The sequence below is a fragment of the Gouania willdenowi genome, chromosome 6, assembly GCF_900634775.1.
Source record: "Gouania willdenowi chromosome 6, fGouWil2.1, whole genome shotgun sequence".
In the NCBI taxonomy this organism is placed as follows: Eukaryota; Metazoa; Chordata; class Actinopteri; order Blenniiformes; family Gobiesocidae; genus Gouania; species Gouania willdenowi.
In genome coordinates, this window is record NC_041049.1 from 54916426 (window position 1) to 54930749 (window position 14324).

Sequence of the window (14324 nt, forward strand, 5' to 3'; positions counted from 1 at the left end):
AGACGTTCGAATACTGATGACACAGCTCAATCATAAAACCTATTTCTAACACCTGTCTGTGGTTAGGAGTCATTGTATCAATAGTAAATGACAACACCTGACTTCAGCTGGCAGTGCTACGTATAGATATTAGAAGTGTTATGTTGGCATACTTTGCAATGGTTACTAACATATTTTAGACCTGCTTTCCTTATGACCAAATTATTATGCAATAAAGATCTGGTTAAATATGACCAATCTCTACCAGTATGCAGGCGTACTGATGCATTATCCTCCCCTTGTGTCGTTTCAACCTATCAGAAACAGACAGGTTTAAACAATCCAGGCCAGGGATAACACAAACCTCATTTGAGGCCAAACTAATCAATCATGAATAGGTCATTCAGTCTTTTTTTTAAAGTATCAAATATTATAATAATTAATAAATACCGGTATGTGAATTCTTATCCTTAGTGCCTAAACATTGTCATTTTCTAAACCATCACACCCATTTAAAGATATTCCACACTGAGATAGGAAGTTTATCAGTATGGTTTTGTGAGGTAATTTTTTTCTAGTTTTTTTATTTTTAATTTTTAGTTGAAACGATGCATCAGTGTAAACAGGAGATAAATAGATGTGCAATAAAAGAATGGTGTGTTTACACAGAACGCTATAGTCATTGTTCACAATAAGCTCCATATTTTAGCAGCAAGTTTGTTGAAAGTTTAAGATTTGTTCATCTGATATCAGAAAAACAGACTTTTCTGTTCCTTTAAAAGGTAAAGATAGGTTTAACACTGACTCATAGACAAAGGCAAACTACTCCGTCAATCTCACTCGCAAGAAAACTACACAGCAGACATTTTCACAACTGCTACCTTTGATTTCAGTCATCAAAAATCAACTTTTTCTTTCTCTTAAAGATGAACTGATTTCACAAGTTGTGATTTGTGGGATTTTTTCTTGAATTCTTTGCCCTCTCATTCAAGACCCTTCTTAAAAATAACAATTCTGAACTATTATTTAGTTTTGTAGATTTCTACATGTGACGTTAAGGATCCTGGGGTGTGTTTGAGTGTTTCTTAAACTTAAACACACACATTCAGAATGATTGCATCATTATGTAGTTCTACAGAAAGCCTGGCACTGATTCACCCACTGCAATCACGTGTGTTAAAAGCAGAGAAACCATGAAAACTGGCAGAACAGCAGCCCTCCAGCTGCAAATCCCTGGGACAAAGCCTGAAAGTGAGAACAAGTAGCAACAGAATGTAGCTCTATATAAAACAGATAACAGAGTATTCCTTAACTACTGTGCTAACAGAAAACTTGCACTGTGAGAAAAAGTTTTTGTCCCAAAATGTTTGTTCTTTTATGGTCTCATTTATAAAGCACTGCAGAATCCAGTAAACGTGTGTGTGCACAAAAAATCTGAAGCGCTGAAAAAATATTCTGATTTATAAAACCGTACTAAGCACATGTTTAAAGATCGCAATCCACCCTAAATTTTGCGCAGGTATTCACTTCCTATCCTGCCCTTGACACACCTACATTCTACCAGTGTTGGGTAAATTACTCTAAACTTGTAATATATTTATATTACAAGTTACTGGGATAAAAATGTAATATATCTGTATTACAATATTATTATTATTTTTTTTTTTTTTAAATGTAACTGAGTTACACCACTTTGAGTTACTTTTGGTCCAGAACACTAATTATATCACACTGATATTGTTTGAATAACTGCTGTTTCAGGAGCAGAAAGCTAATTTTGGCTACATTTAACTATAATGATCATCTTTTTTTCCTCAAATAACTGCAAACAGTGAGAAAACAAATTCAATACGCATATAACTTGAGTTACTTTAATTGTAACTAGTAATATTCTACCACTTTTCACTTTTGTAATGTTACCCTATTGAGTTACTTCAAAAAGGAATATATTACTGTAATATATTACAAAATTAACTAGTTACTCCCAACACTGCATTCTACCATAAATGGTCAAAGGAGCTGATGAATGCTTTTTGCATTTAAACAAGCTGCTGACCAATGGCATTTTACAGTCAAAGAAAAGGAATTTCAAAATAAAGTAAAAGGTCCTTGTAGGTAATGGAGCCCAGAAAAAGAATCATGTAGTGGTATCACTAATAAATGAAAAGCAATTTGTGACCATCAAATTAACAAAAGACCTTTTCTAGCCTCCGTCACCCACAATCCCTGCCATGGTCAGGTGTAAAATGCCATTGGTCATCAGGCTTGTTTGAATGCAAAAGACATTCATGAGGTCTTCGGGAGAATAAAGTGGGTTTGGGGTTCAGTTAGTCTTTAAAAAAAAAAGAAATGTGTGCCCATGTGTGCTCAGCAGTTCAATAAATCTAAACATTTTCTTAGAGCAGCACATTTTCAGATTTTTTTAATGCACGTATGCTTTTAGTATGAATTCTATGCAGCGCTTTATAAATGAGGCCTGAGGGACTTCATTTGCTCTTTGAACGTTAATTCTTGCCACTGAGTAGGGATGGGAATCGAAAACCGGTTCTTTCTGGAAAACCGGTCTCCAGTAATCCAATTGCTAAAAATCGTTTGTTTGCTTGCCTGTCAATTCCCCTTATTAGTTCCTCTTACGTCGCAAATACATGACGTCACACGCAAGCAGCGTATTTCGGTTCGCAACTTTTCCAACATGGCGCCAAAGTAGAAGCACTTGAAAGTTTGACTATTTTTTTTTGTTTGTTTGTTTTGTGCACCAACTACCAAGACAAATTCCTTGTACTGTCCTTAAAACTGTACATGGCCATTAAAATCATTTCTGATTCTGATTCTGAAAAGATGATACTGGGGCTACTTGCAGCACATCCAAGCCTTTAATTTCAACAAAGGGAGGAATTACTTCCAATATGCAGAAACATCTGCCCACCCAGCACGCAATTAATTTGCGGAAATGTACGGTGCTTGATACGCTACTAAGGGAAGGTGAGTCTCAGGAGCGGAGCTAACAGCTCAGCGTCATCTGCTTTACATGTTGAAGGTAACGATAAACTCCTCCAGGTCCTGTATATTGTGTTTATGTTAGCGCCAAGTGAAAGTCCTTTCACCATATAGTCAATAAGTGCAGCTGTATTTTTGGTTAATATGGTCTTTTTTTTACAGAAGAATTATTTGTTTTATGTCTGAATTAGTTTTGGATCATGATGTTCAAGTTCATAAGGAGCACTGTAAATATTCTCAAATGTTTGTAGCCAAAGTGTCATATATTATATATATTATTATTCAGTGAAAACAATTTATACCTGGTGGATTAAAAGAGAGATGATATCCCTGAGGGACATTTAAGAGACAAAGATAAGATAATAGAGATCCATCTGTATTATTTCATTCCCTCACCCAATGAGAATCGATAAGGAATCGAATCGATAAGCAGTATTGATAATGGAATCAGAATCACTAAATTAATATCAATTCCCATCCCTACTAGTGAGGCTATATTGTTAATTTACAGAACTCATCTCCAAATGTTTTCAGTCTTTATTTGTATTATTATTTTCAAACCATGTAGTGTTGTTTTTGTCCCTGCACTGGTAGTCTACTTTATCCTGCTGTCTCCAGTTTCTGAAAGATCTTTTGGTAGAATGGGGAGAAAACCAGCTTGTTAAAGTTGACGAGGCGGCAGAAACGAACAGCGAGCTCTTTCAGCTCCCGGCTGAGTGGAGCCAGACCTCCTGGTAGAGGAGGAGGTGTCTTGTGTTGACTGGACTCCAAAGAAGCTAGTAGGTAGCTCTGAATGCGAGAGTCTGTGAAAGGAGGAGGAAGAGGAGGTGACACAGTTATCTAACAAAGACAAAGTTATCAAACCAGTCCTTAGAAAGTCCTGAGTACCGTTCCTACCCATTAGCTTGCGGACAGTGTTGTCTGGTTGAGAGATGGCAGAGATTCTTCCCTTCAGAGAGCTTGTTTGGTCGACTGAGAGAGGAGCGTGTCCATGCTGACTTAGACGCTGACTTAGCTCCACACACAGTTTTTCCCCTATAATCAGTAAGGCCTCTTGGGTACTAAAAGTCCTGTGGACGGACCAAACCAAATAATGAACTTTAGAAGATCATCTGATCTAGCAGGCCACATTCGTTATCAATTACCGTAATTTTCTAGCTATAAAGCGCACTGTTTTATTGGCCGCATTACAATACTTTAGCAATTTTCTAATAACAATCCAGAAAAATGCCGCAGCCTTACATAGGACGCATTCTATTGGCTGATGAGGGTGCCCTTCAGACAACTTGGCCAATCAGAACAGGCAGGTAGGTGGGCTGCTGTACTCAAGTTATGTTTCATGGAAATATCCGTGTTTCAACTGAAAAGTTTCCTTTACTACATGAACTCTCCTCCTCACTGCCCCACGTCTACATATCAGTCCATTTACAACTTTTTATGGTCACTTTTTACTGGAACCAGACTGATACACCGCTTCATTCGGTCTTCTTACCGTGAACTACCATGGAGCGATCACAGCGAGTCGGACTCTGAGTCAGAATATGGATGCGATCGCTTCTGAACAAATCCAACGTGGTGATTTGGCAACTTCATGCTGTTATGCAACTATTACAAACTGGCTGACTTTTACTGTAGACGGAGCAGAGATCAGAAGATCCTGGATACAGCCTGGATCCAGGCTGTATCCAGGATGTTCTGATCTCCACTCCATCTGTCCGTCCTCCTTACGGAAGCATCTCCATCAGCCTCAGAGTCCAGAGCACCGATCAATCCTGAACAAACCTAATGCGGAGATTTAACAACTTTATGCTGTAATTTTACTGCATCCACGTTGCTGCTGCAGCAGGCACTCGCTCTTTTCTCTGTGTTGTTGCTATGATGACACAATGTGCATCATGACAAAATGAGTGATCAGAATGATTCAGTGCGAGCAACAACGATTTAATAATGTTAACATTTTCATTGTTCCACCTGGTCTAATGTGACGGAGCTCAATTTTGTGGCGGCATGAAGCTTATAAAACCGGGAATAATCCAGAATTTAGCCACATCATTGTTTAAGCTGCAGGGTTCAAAGCGTGAAAAAAAGTAGCGGTTTATAGTTCGGAAATTATAGCATAACATCTTCAGTTGTTCTGGTCATCTTATGCTGTTATCCCTTTGACACCATTGTAGTGAAATCTTCTATTTGCCATAAGATCATTCAAATAAATATATGTACTTACGGTGCGTGCATGTCTGCCAGCAAGACACCAACAGTGTTTTTAAGGGTCTCCATCAATCCTGGCAGGCCTGAGATTGCCTCTCCTGTCGTAGTGTAGGAGATTAAAAGCACTGAGGAAAGCATCACTAACTTCTCAATGTCTTGCTGCATCTCCTGGAATCGAACCTGATCCATCAAAACTGTCTGAAGAAAAAAAAAATAAAAACACTCAGGAGAATGTTGGTGTCCACCACAAAGAAAACAGACAGAAAGTCCTGAGACGTAGAGACTCTACCTCTGGGAAGGGGTCTGAGACGTGGTCCCATCGGAGTAGGTGAAGGTAAGCGTGATTATGGACATTAAGGTGTAGGAGGGAGTCGGATGAGGCAGCAGCGCATCCACCTGAATCTTCTTTACGCAGGTATTTCCGTGTGTCCTCAAGCCATTTCTCCGTATAATCTAAGGCGTCTGCACGAGAGAAAATAGTGTCACTATTCACATGTGTAGAAGACCTTTGAATACTTCAGTAGTAGTTGAAGTAACTCAGAGTTCAGAGTGAGTTCCATTCAGATTTCTGCCATTTTTTCAGTTATTTTTTATTTGAGTGAACCTGAATCAATTAGGTATTTTATGATGCTGTGCGTCTGACAACATGACACTTCAACCTTCTCTAGAATTTCTTTAGAAAAGTTTCTAAAGTAAAAAAAAGAGTCAGATTTTTCATAATTTTGGTCAAACTACAATTTTATTTTAATGTCACTACAAAAAGTGAGTTTCATTAAACAATAATGTAGGGTTAGGAACGGAGTGGTGGCCTAATGGTTGGTTAAGCAATCAGATTTGTAACCAGAGGGTCGCTGGTTTGAGCCTCAACGTGGGTCATAGCAATGGACCCTTAAGCAAGGCCCTTTACCCAAAATGCTCCTTTATGCTGCAGCCTCAAGAGGGCACAAGGAAAAAAGATGGTAATAGGGTAGAAAGGATCAGTATTTCACTTTTGGGTTATAGAAATGATTTATAGTTGGAACAACTGAACATTTTAAGAGAAAACAATTACATTATTAAGTCCATATGACTTAAATCACTTGAGTTAATCTAACTTATTAACTTAATTTCAAAGAACTTCACTCATTTAGGTGTTACCAATTGAAACAATTTGATTAAGTTGGGAAAATATCTTTTTTATTGTAAAGCAATATATAAAGCGTAAGGTCACTAAATTAACTGAAAGATGGAAAAAATACAGCAAGAGAGCATATGCGTGAATACGTGATCCATTCTTGGTTAATCCAACAGAAAAAAAATTGATCAATTACCTTTTTACTTTTAAGGTAAAGACTAAAGTGTTTAAAAAACGAGATGTTATTGAATCTTCTTGCAATGCCTTCATCATTTTACATCATTAGGTGGTATTTTTGTAGTTGTGTCTTGATTATAATTTTATTCAGAAATACTTAATAGTTAGCATGGTAATAAACTACTGTTTTAACTTTGTTATTTTGAACTCAAATACCTAACAGCAAAACATTACTTTTAATGGAAAAACTGGCAATGGGGTGAGATAACTGATGCATGTGATATTACTGAGTTTGTGTTACTTTTAGGCATAAAGATATTAATCAATTAATCGATCAACTTGTTTTTTTTTTACTTGGTTGTTTCTCCAGAAACTCCTGGAACTTGTTCCTTTCGTACTCAACAGACTGCTGCAATAGATGAGGCTTAATGCTGCTCAGGGCAAAGTTAGCCATGTCCACTTTCATCAGATCTAGCACGGAGAAAATATCCCTGAAGGAAAGGAAATGAATAGATGAACAGAGAAAAATGCACAAACTTTATAAGTGTACACACTTAGATTAACTGCCTAAAAAAAATCACTTATAATACAATTTGTAATCAATAATTGGTATCATTCCTTGTCACTCACTTGAACAGAGGCACAATATCTGTGATCTCCTTTAGCTTTTTGATGTCCTTGTCTCTGCAGGGAGCGCATAGGGAGCCCATCATCTCCACAACAAACTGAGACAGTCCACCAATGTCTAGAGCTCCGTTTTCAGCCTGCTGTTGGATGAGAGGCAGGTCCAAAACCTCGTCGATGCGAGAGTGCAGGGGGCCGTGACCTCGCATGAGGAAAGACAGCAGGGTCTGGACAGAGGAAGCAATTGAAGAGCCAAGGTGGATTAAAAAAAAACAAACAAAACTGTCTGATGTGAGGTTGCCAGATTTAGTACACCTTACCTCTTTGATCTCAGCCAGAAGTTTGATAGCATGTTCATATAAGGGTGGCTCCTGCTTCAGTTGATCTTCCAAACCATCCCAGAATGCCTTGAGCATCATCTCCTTCACCCTGTGCGGCAAACTAACACAAAACTAAAGTCAGACTGACGACTGCAGCCACCAAAGTACCACACAGGCCGTGTTTGTTCACATTTCACCGTTTCGCTTTTTATCATTCACGTGCTGAGGGGGATGACATAAGGTGCTGACATTATGTACTGAGACAAGAACCACATGATACACTACACCGGTGGTTCTCAAACCGTTTTGGCTGCAGTACCCCCTTTGTCTGACCGCAACATTTTGCTCAGAATACTGTGAAAAAAAACAACAACTATAGAGCATAATGACGGAATGAACGAGTGATAACACACATTTTAAAGAATCACCTTTTGTAAATAAGAGAATGAAAGTCTTTAGTGCCTCCTGAATAGATATATTTCTCTAGTTTTTATCATTTCTGGTCATTTCCTGCCTGGTGTGGGACTAAGACTGACTTGTATTTTCAGTTCATGTTCTAATAAAGATCATTTTCATCATAATTACAGTATAATTTTTTACCAAAAATAAACAATATAATACCCCATGTTTTTAATGCTTTCGTTTGTTAATTTTCACCCCTGTAGTGCCATCGCGTACCCCTAGGGGTACACATACACCAATTTGAGGAACACTGCACTACACAACGCTGGAACCCTAAACCTGCATGCCACGTCGGCTACCCTGGGGGCAGTGCAGACTAGCATGTTGGTGTTTTTTGGGTGGTTTTTGTAATTAATTTTTTTATTGGGAACTAGGGTGTCCCGATCCGATGACATCGGTCCGATATCAACCAGAAAACGAATATTGGATTTTATCGGACTGCATCTAATATCTACAACATTTATTTTATTATATTCATTCAATTGTAGAATACTGTAGATATTATGTTGAAGGTTAAAATTAATGTAACCAATTGGTTAATAATAAATGGGTCAGTTTTTCTCATCCCTACTGTTGCTGACTATTGTTCTCTGTTTGAGTGACATCACTTGATCAAGCCTCTTCTAACATTGCACACAACAAAATAAGTAATAAAAGTATGTATGATCCGTGCTGATATCGTATCGGATTGTAATTGGTATCGGTCAATACTCAAGACTGCAATATCGGTATCGCATCGGAAGTTAAAAAGTTGTATCGGGACATCCCTATTTTGGAACGGAGAGTACAAATATAATATGACATTACAACTAACAGTCCCAAGCTTTTAAATATGTATACAGAATGAACACATTAACATAGCTGTATAATAACAAAGTAAATAAACAAACAGAAAAGAAACAACATTGTACCAATTCTTCAGTAGTTTAGGGATACATCAGTGCAGTCACACCTTAAAACAAGTTACTGTGTTGATATAAATCTTCTCCATGGTCTCCAAAACTTTTCAAATTTTGTGTGTTGGTGGTTTAGCGACTGTTAGGAAGCACCAGCTCCTTCACAATAAAATAAGACATGGATATGATAAGTTTGTGAAACACATCCTGTTTTCTTTTCTAAAATGTAATAAACAGCGGGTAAAGTTTTGATGCTGTTTTGGACTATAACCTACACACACTGTAAAATGGTCCTTTCACTTTGCAAATTAATTCCTGCCACTGTTTATTTATAGTCCTCCTCAGCATTTGCCATGTTGTCTTATGACAGAGGCTTTCCCCCATCCCTGTAACTGGTGCAGGGTTGGCCCTTTCACACTCAAGGGTCTAAATATATAACGTTTTAGGTTTCGTATGAAACTACCAGTGTATGTGTAGAGAGGACTAAAACCCTCTACATAGACAGACAGTAAGTGATACTAGAGTTTTTAGAACTGCAGAACTTTTGTCATAGGAGTTTGGAAAGTATTTAAGATTCCTTTTTTTGTTTAGATTATCAAGAGATCAAAATTCTAATCTGTACCAAATGTAACTTTTTTTTTGGTCGTGATCATAATTAAGATTAAAAACCACTGAGAAGGTGAAAGCTTAGATAGAGCATCAGAAGCAGGGTGAATCCTCACCTTCCTTCGGGAAGCACTGTAGGTTTCACTTGAAAATCCTGGTTGACCACGATTTCATGAGCCAAAGCCATGTTAGTCACTCCTTTGGCCGCTTCCATCAGCTCCTCCATGGAGACGAACCTTGGTGGACTGGCTATAAAAAACAAAAAGAAAGCATTGTAAGTAGGACGCGGAGGGTCCCTATACAACTTTTTCACCTTGATCCAATGCAATATCAGCCCGAATCATACATACTTTTATTACTCGTTTTGTAGTGTGGGATGTTAAAAAACGCTTGTTACTCACACAGAGAACAATAGTCAGCAACAGTAGGTATGAGAATAACTGACCTATTATTAACCAATGGGTTACCAGTACTTAAGTTGAACCCTTAAATATGTCCCATTGGTGTGTGAATGTGAATGGGTGAATGAGCTGAAATTGTAAGTGATTTGGGATTACTTTGGTAGCATTAAAAACATTATATAATCAAGTCAATTTACCATTTAAAAACCATTTGAATAAAATAAATCAAACAAGAAAACAGTCATCAACATCTCCCGCCAAATTGGTTGTCATTATAACTCACAACTTTTTCCTAAATGTCCTAAATGTAAGAACTTAGATGTATACATAACATATTATCACATCAGAATATAAAATTACTATCTTTAACGGTTTCTAAGAAAAGCTGTCCCCTTTGAAGATACCTCGAACAGAGTAAAAAAAAAGGAACAAGTGTAATAACTCCAGAAAAAATAATTGCGCACTTCTCATTTTCGAACTTCATCAAGGCATTGATACCCTGAAGCTACACACCAAATTTGGTTATCCTATCTGAAACGTTTTCTGAGAAAAGCTGTCCCCTTTGAAAATACCTCGAACTAGGGCTGAACGATTTTGGAAAATAATCTAATTGCAATTTTTTTTCTCAATATTACGATTGCGATTATTTTTTCAAGGGCCTCTTGAAATGTATTTTTCAATGAACACAAGCAATAAATCAATCTGTTTCATAATAAACTGTTTCATATGTGTTTTAAAGTTTAAATAAATACAAAACGTAAGTTATAAAGCACAGATTACAACAATAAAGCAAACAAATCTGTGGCCTGACCTCTTCAACATATCTAACTAACTTCACATTTTATGAAACATGTAAACTGCACTTCTTAAACACTCTCTGAACTTAACAGGACAGTACAAGACATGAAAAAAAAAAAAAAACAATTGTAATTTTGGCGATTAGAAAATCGCATTTTATGATATTGCAATAATATCGCAAATACAATTAATCGTTCAGCCCTACCTTGAAGAGTAATAAAAAACAGAACAAGGACAATAACTCCAGAAAAAATAATTGCGCGGGGCTAATTCCATCAAGGTATTGATTTCCTGAAGCCACACACCAAATGTGGTTATCCTATCTTAAACGGTTTCTGAGAAAAGCTGCCAGAGAAAAAAAACGGAATAAGGGCAATAACACCAAAAAACAACAATTGCGCACTTCTCATTTTCAAATTCCATCAAGGTATTGATACCCTGAAGCCACACACCGAATTTGGCTATCCCATCTTAAACAGCTTCTGAGAAAAGCTGTCCCCTTTAACTTGGACGGACGAACGGAGCTCAAACCTATATCCCCCTTCCACATTTTGTGGCGGGGGATATAGGTTTACTAATTGAATTTAATAATGATATAGAAGACCCTGCGAAGATAACTGCAATAAATCCAATTAAAAGAATATATTATATTGAAGACTGCAAATGCAGGTTCATATAATCCAATACTCAGGTGTTGAAATCGGATCGATATGCGTTGTCAATATTGGATCAGAAAACCCTTCATTTTCAGGTCAAAAGTCATTAGTTGGCACAGGTTTAGGTGAAGAATAATCTTCAGGAAGATTGGCCTGGGAATTAAACAAATCTATATTTGTTTTGGTGATAAAAAGTACTCATTTAGTGTTTCTGGCCCTGCTTTAAAATTGACTCAAGCATTTGTTGTAAAAAAAAAAAAAAGGGGGGGGATTTGATTTAGAAAGGATTATAACTGTAATATTACTTAGTTATATCATTACTTTAACCTCCAATCTATAATTTAACTTTGTGCATCACCAAGAACAAGCCTAGCTCTTCTGTTCCATGCACGACCTGTACCAGTAAACCAGATGGCACAATGTTAGATGGAACATTCTGAGAAAGAAAATAAAGAGGACATTCCTGACAAACCCAACAGCTCTTCCTGTTTCTGAAACAATGTCATCAATGTAATGCAAGATGATGCATTCATTCTCTGCACCAGTCATGCTCCATGAAATCGCTTCAAAGACGGGATTGTTTTGTCAAAACAGTGCCTTATTAATGCTGACATTACACGTTAGATTACAATTCTAAGGATAGATATTTCTACCCTTAGAACACTAATATTTCTTTGCAACAAACTCTCACATGCAAATCAATCTTTCAGGGTTGATCAGTGAGGCAGATTGTGGAACATTTTACCAATAACTGCATGTGGACCTAATAATAAACTGACAATGTGCAGGGTGTAACCTTCTGTCTAGGATTAGCAGATACTAAATAATAATACACTTTAATGTGTTAAATTAAAAACTTAACCATGTTTTGTTTATAGAATTATAAATTCAAAACAATCAAGCCTCTTATTTAGAACAGAGGAATTTCCTATTTCCATAATTTTATGGTTGGGGTCAAATATAAGTGTAATCACGTAATTGCTAATTAAATAAATGATGACATATTTATAATTGTAATTCAAAAAATATAATTAGATTTAATTAAACGCAAACCTGTGGAACCATGCTACAGTTCTATGGCTCATACATAAGTGGTTAACAATTATTAAAATATGTTTCATATCGACTTTTCCCACTACCTGACAGTTCTCAAGGATCATTTTACCATTAAAAAAATATACTAATTGAGGGGTACACTGACACAACACCAAAAATATAAATACCAATATGTTCATTGATTAGGAAGCCTAACAATGTAACCAAGAGATGGAAAACAAATTAGATGATATATAATATTTTTTGTGTATTTTACAGCTTATTTAATTACCATAAGAGATGCTAACAGAAAGCTAACACAAGAGGAAGGTCACAGTTTGAGGGTATTTATTTCATTCTCGATAATTGTAATTAATTGGATTTGAACTTTAGGAATTGAGAACATAACTGTAATTGACTTTCACAGGAAAAAGTATTATTGGAATTTTTATTGGGGCTAAACGACTTTGGAAAATAATCTAATTGCAATTTTTTTTTTCCCCTCAATATTGCGATTTAATATGCGATTATTTTTTCAATAGTGAGCATCCCATGAAACAGATGTTTGATTCACCTTGTGGAGTGTTTCCCCTATGAGGACTGGGAGTATTGGCCCGGACCCTCTTCCTCACTGTCTCCTCAGAAGCATCCTGAGCCCTGTCATCTCTAGGATCTTTGTCTCCATCATCCCCAAAGCGATTAGTCTCTTTGGACATGTTTCAATCTGAAGTACAAGAGGACAAAGAGTTAAAACAGAAATCAGCAGTCAAATATAATATGTTATGGTTTAATTTATTCAGAAAACTGTTCCTTAGGAAACCCACGTTGATCTGTGTCACTGGCACTTACCAGTTTGGAATTTTGTTTTTGTTGTGCTTAAATAATGACATCGCCCCAAATTATTAAAGAGAACTCAAACGCTCTTTGTCACGGTCATCACTTAAACATTTCCGGGGTGAAGGAATAGTGGATAGGAAAGGAGATATGAGGGACTATTCGGACGCAGCCTACCTGAAGAAAAGGGCCGCGGGATGCGGAGTAAAACAATAAAGCCCCGTGTGAAAACAAACTGTAATAACTCAACGGTTAGCGGCCAGGGCAAACACACATACATCTGTGGCTAATCTGATGTTAGCTTCACCACCACCACCACCACAACAACAACAACAACAACAAAACAAGCCCCGCGACCGACATAAGACTACTGTACACGGCTGGTGGTATTTCTGTCCTAAAAGTGATCCCCGCTTCAACACAGACTGAACACTAACCTGCATTCGGCGATGAAAAAAAACCTTTATTCCAGACAATCTCCCTTCCTTTGGGGAACAAGATGCAGCTGCTCGAGCCGACCGGCGGCACTTCCGGAAATGGGCGGGGCTAGAGTGACAAGAGATCAGGGTTGGGGTAAATAATTGTAATTTTAAAAAATCTGTTGCTGTCATAATCGTAATTAAATTGTAATTGAGTTCAGATAATTTACTGTAATTGTCATGACAATTCTATAAAAATGGTCACAATTATAATCTAACACGAAACTGGGGAACCGTGTTACATTTCTACACATATGTATAGTTAACAATTATTAAAATATGTTTCACATCAAGCTTTCCTACATTTCACCATTTACAAAAAAAAAAAAAATAATAATCTAGGGGTATACTGACACAAAAGAGGCTCAGACGCCCACACCGAAAATATTAAAAAGTATATTTTCATTGATTAGGAAACCTGACAAGTTAACCAATAGATAGGAAATAAATCAAATGATACGTATTTTTAGTGTATTTTACAGCTGATTTAGGACCCGTTACCATAAGAGATGCTAATGCAAGAGAAAGGTTAACTTTATTAGGTTATTTATTTCAGGCTCAGCAATTGTGATCAATTGTATTTGCACTTTAGTAATTAAGAACGTAATTGTAATTGACTGAGTACAACAAAAAAAAAATATTGTAATTTAAATGTAATTTGGAAAAATGCTGGTCACTGTAATCATAATTGAATTGTAATGGAACATGGGTAATTGAAAATGTAATTGTAACTGAAAA

At 36.8% G+C, this 14324-nt stretch overlaps 1 protein-coding gene across 2 annotated transcripts; it reads right to left on the reverse strand.

Annotated features, from left to right (window-relative positions):
* Window positions 1-1009: 1009 nt before the first annotated feature.
* tcp11l1 (t-complex 11, testis-specific-like 1) lies at window positions 1010-13650 on the reverse strand. Of its 2 annotated transcripts, XM_028451314.1 has the most exons (10): window positions 13545-13650; window positions 12848-12997; window positions 9500-9632; window positions 7420-7540; window positions 7106-7326; window positions 6830-6966; window positions 5474-5646; window positions 5201-5382; window positions 3874-4046; window positions 3577-3779 (listed from the first exon to the last, which is right to left on the reverse strand). In XM_028451314.1, exons 2-10 carry the CDS (start codon window positions 12987-12989, stop codon window positions 3577-3579), a joined length of 1485 nt encoding a protein of 494 aa, XP_028307115.1. In that variant the 5' UTR covers window positions 12990-12997; window positions 13545-13650. The 2 variants fall into 2 exon arrangements, with proteins under 2 accessions (XP_028307116.1, XP_028307115.1); XM_028451315.1 differs by lacking the exon at window positions 13545-13650 and having other exon boundaries at window positions 1010-3779; window positions 12848-12989.
* Between the last annotated feature and the right edge of the window lie 674 nt (window positions 13651-14324).

Excerpts from the sequence above, each read along its gene's own strand:
- tcp11l1 (XM_028451315.1), bottom strand. The coding sequence starts at position 12,989 with ATGTCCAAAGAGACTAATCGCTTTGGGGATGATGGAGACAAAGATCCT. Across the intron at positions 9,633-12,847 it reads TAGGGGAAACACTCCACAAG|CCAGTCCACCAAGGTTCGTC; the intron begins GTGAATCAAACA and ends TGTTTTTTATAG. Across the intron at positions 6,967-7,105 it reads GATATTGTGCCTCTGTTCAA|GGATATTTTCTCCGTGCTAG; the intron begins GTGAGTGACAAG and ends CCTTTCCTTCAG.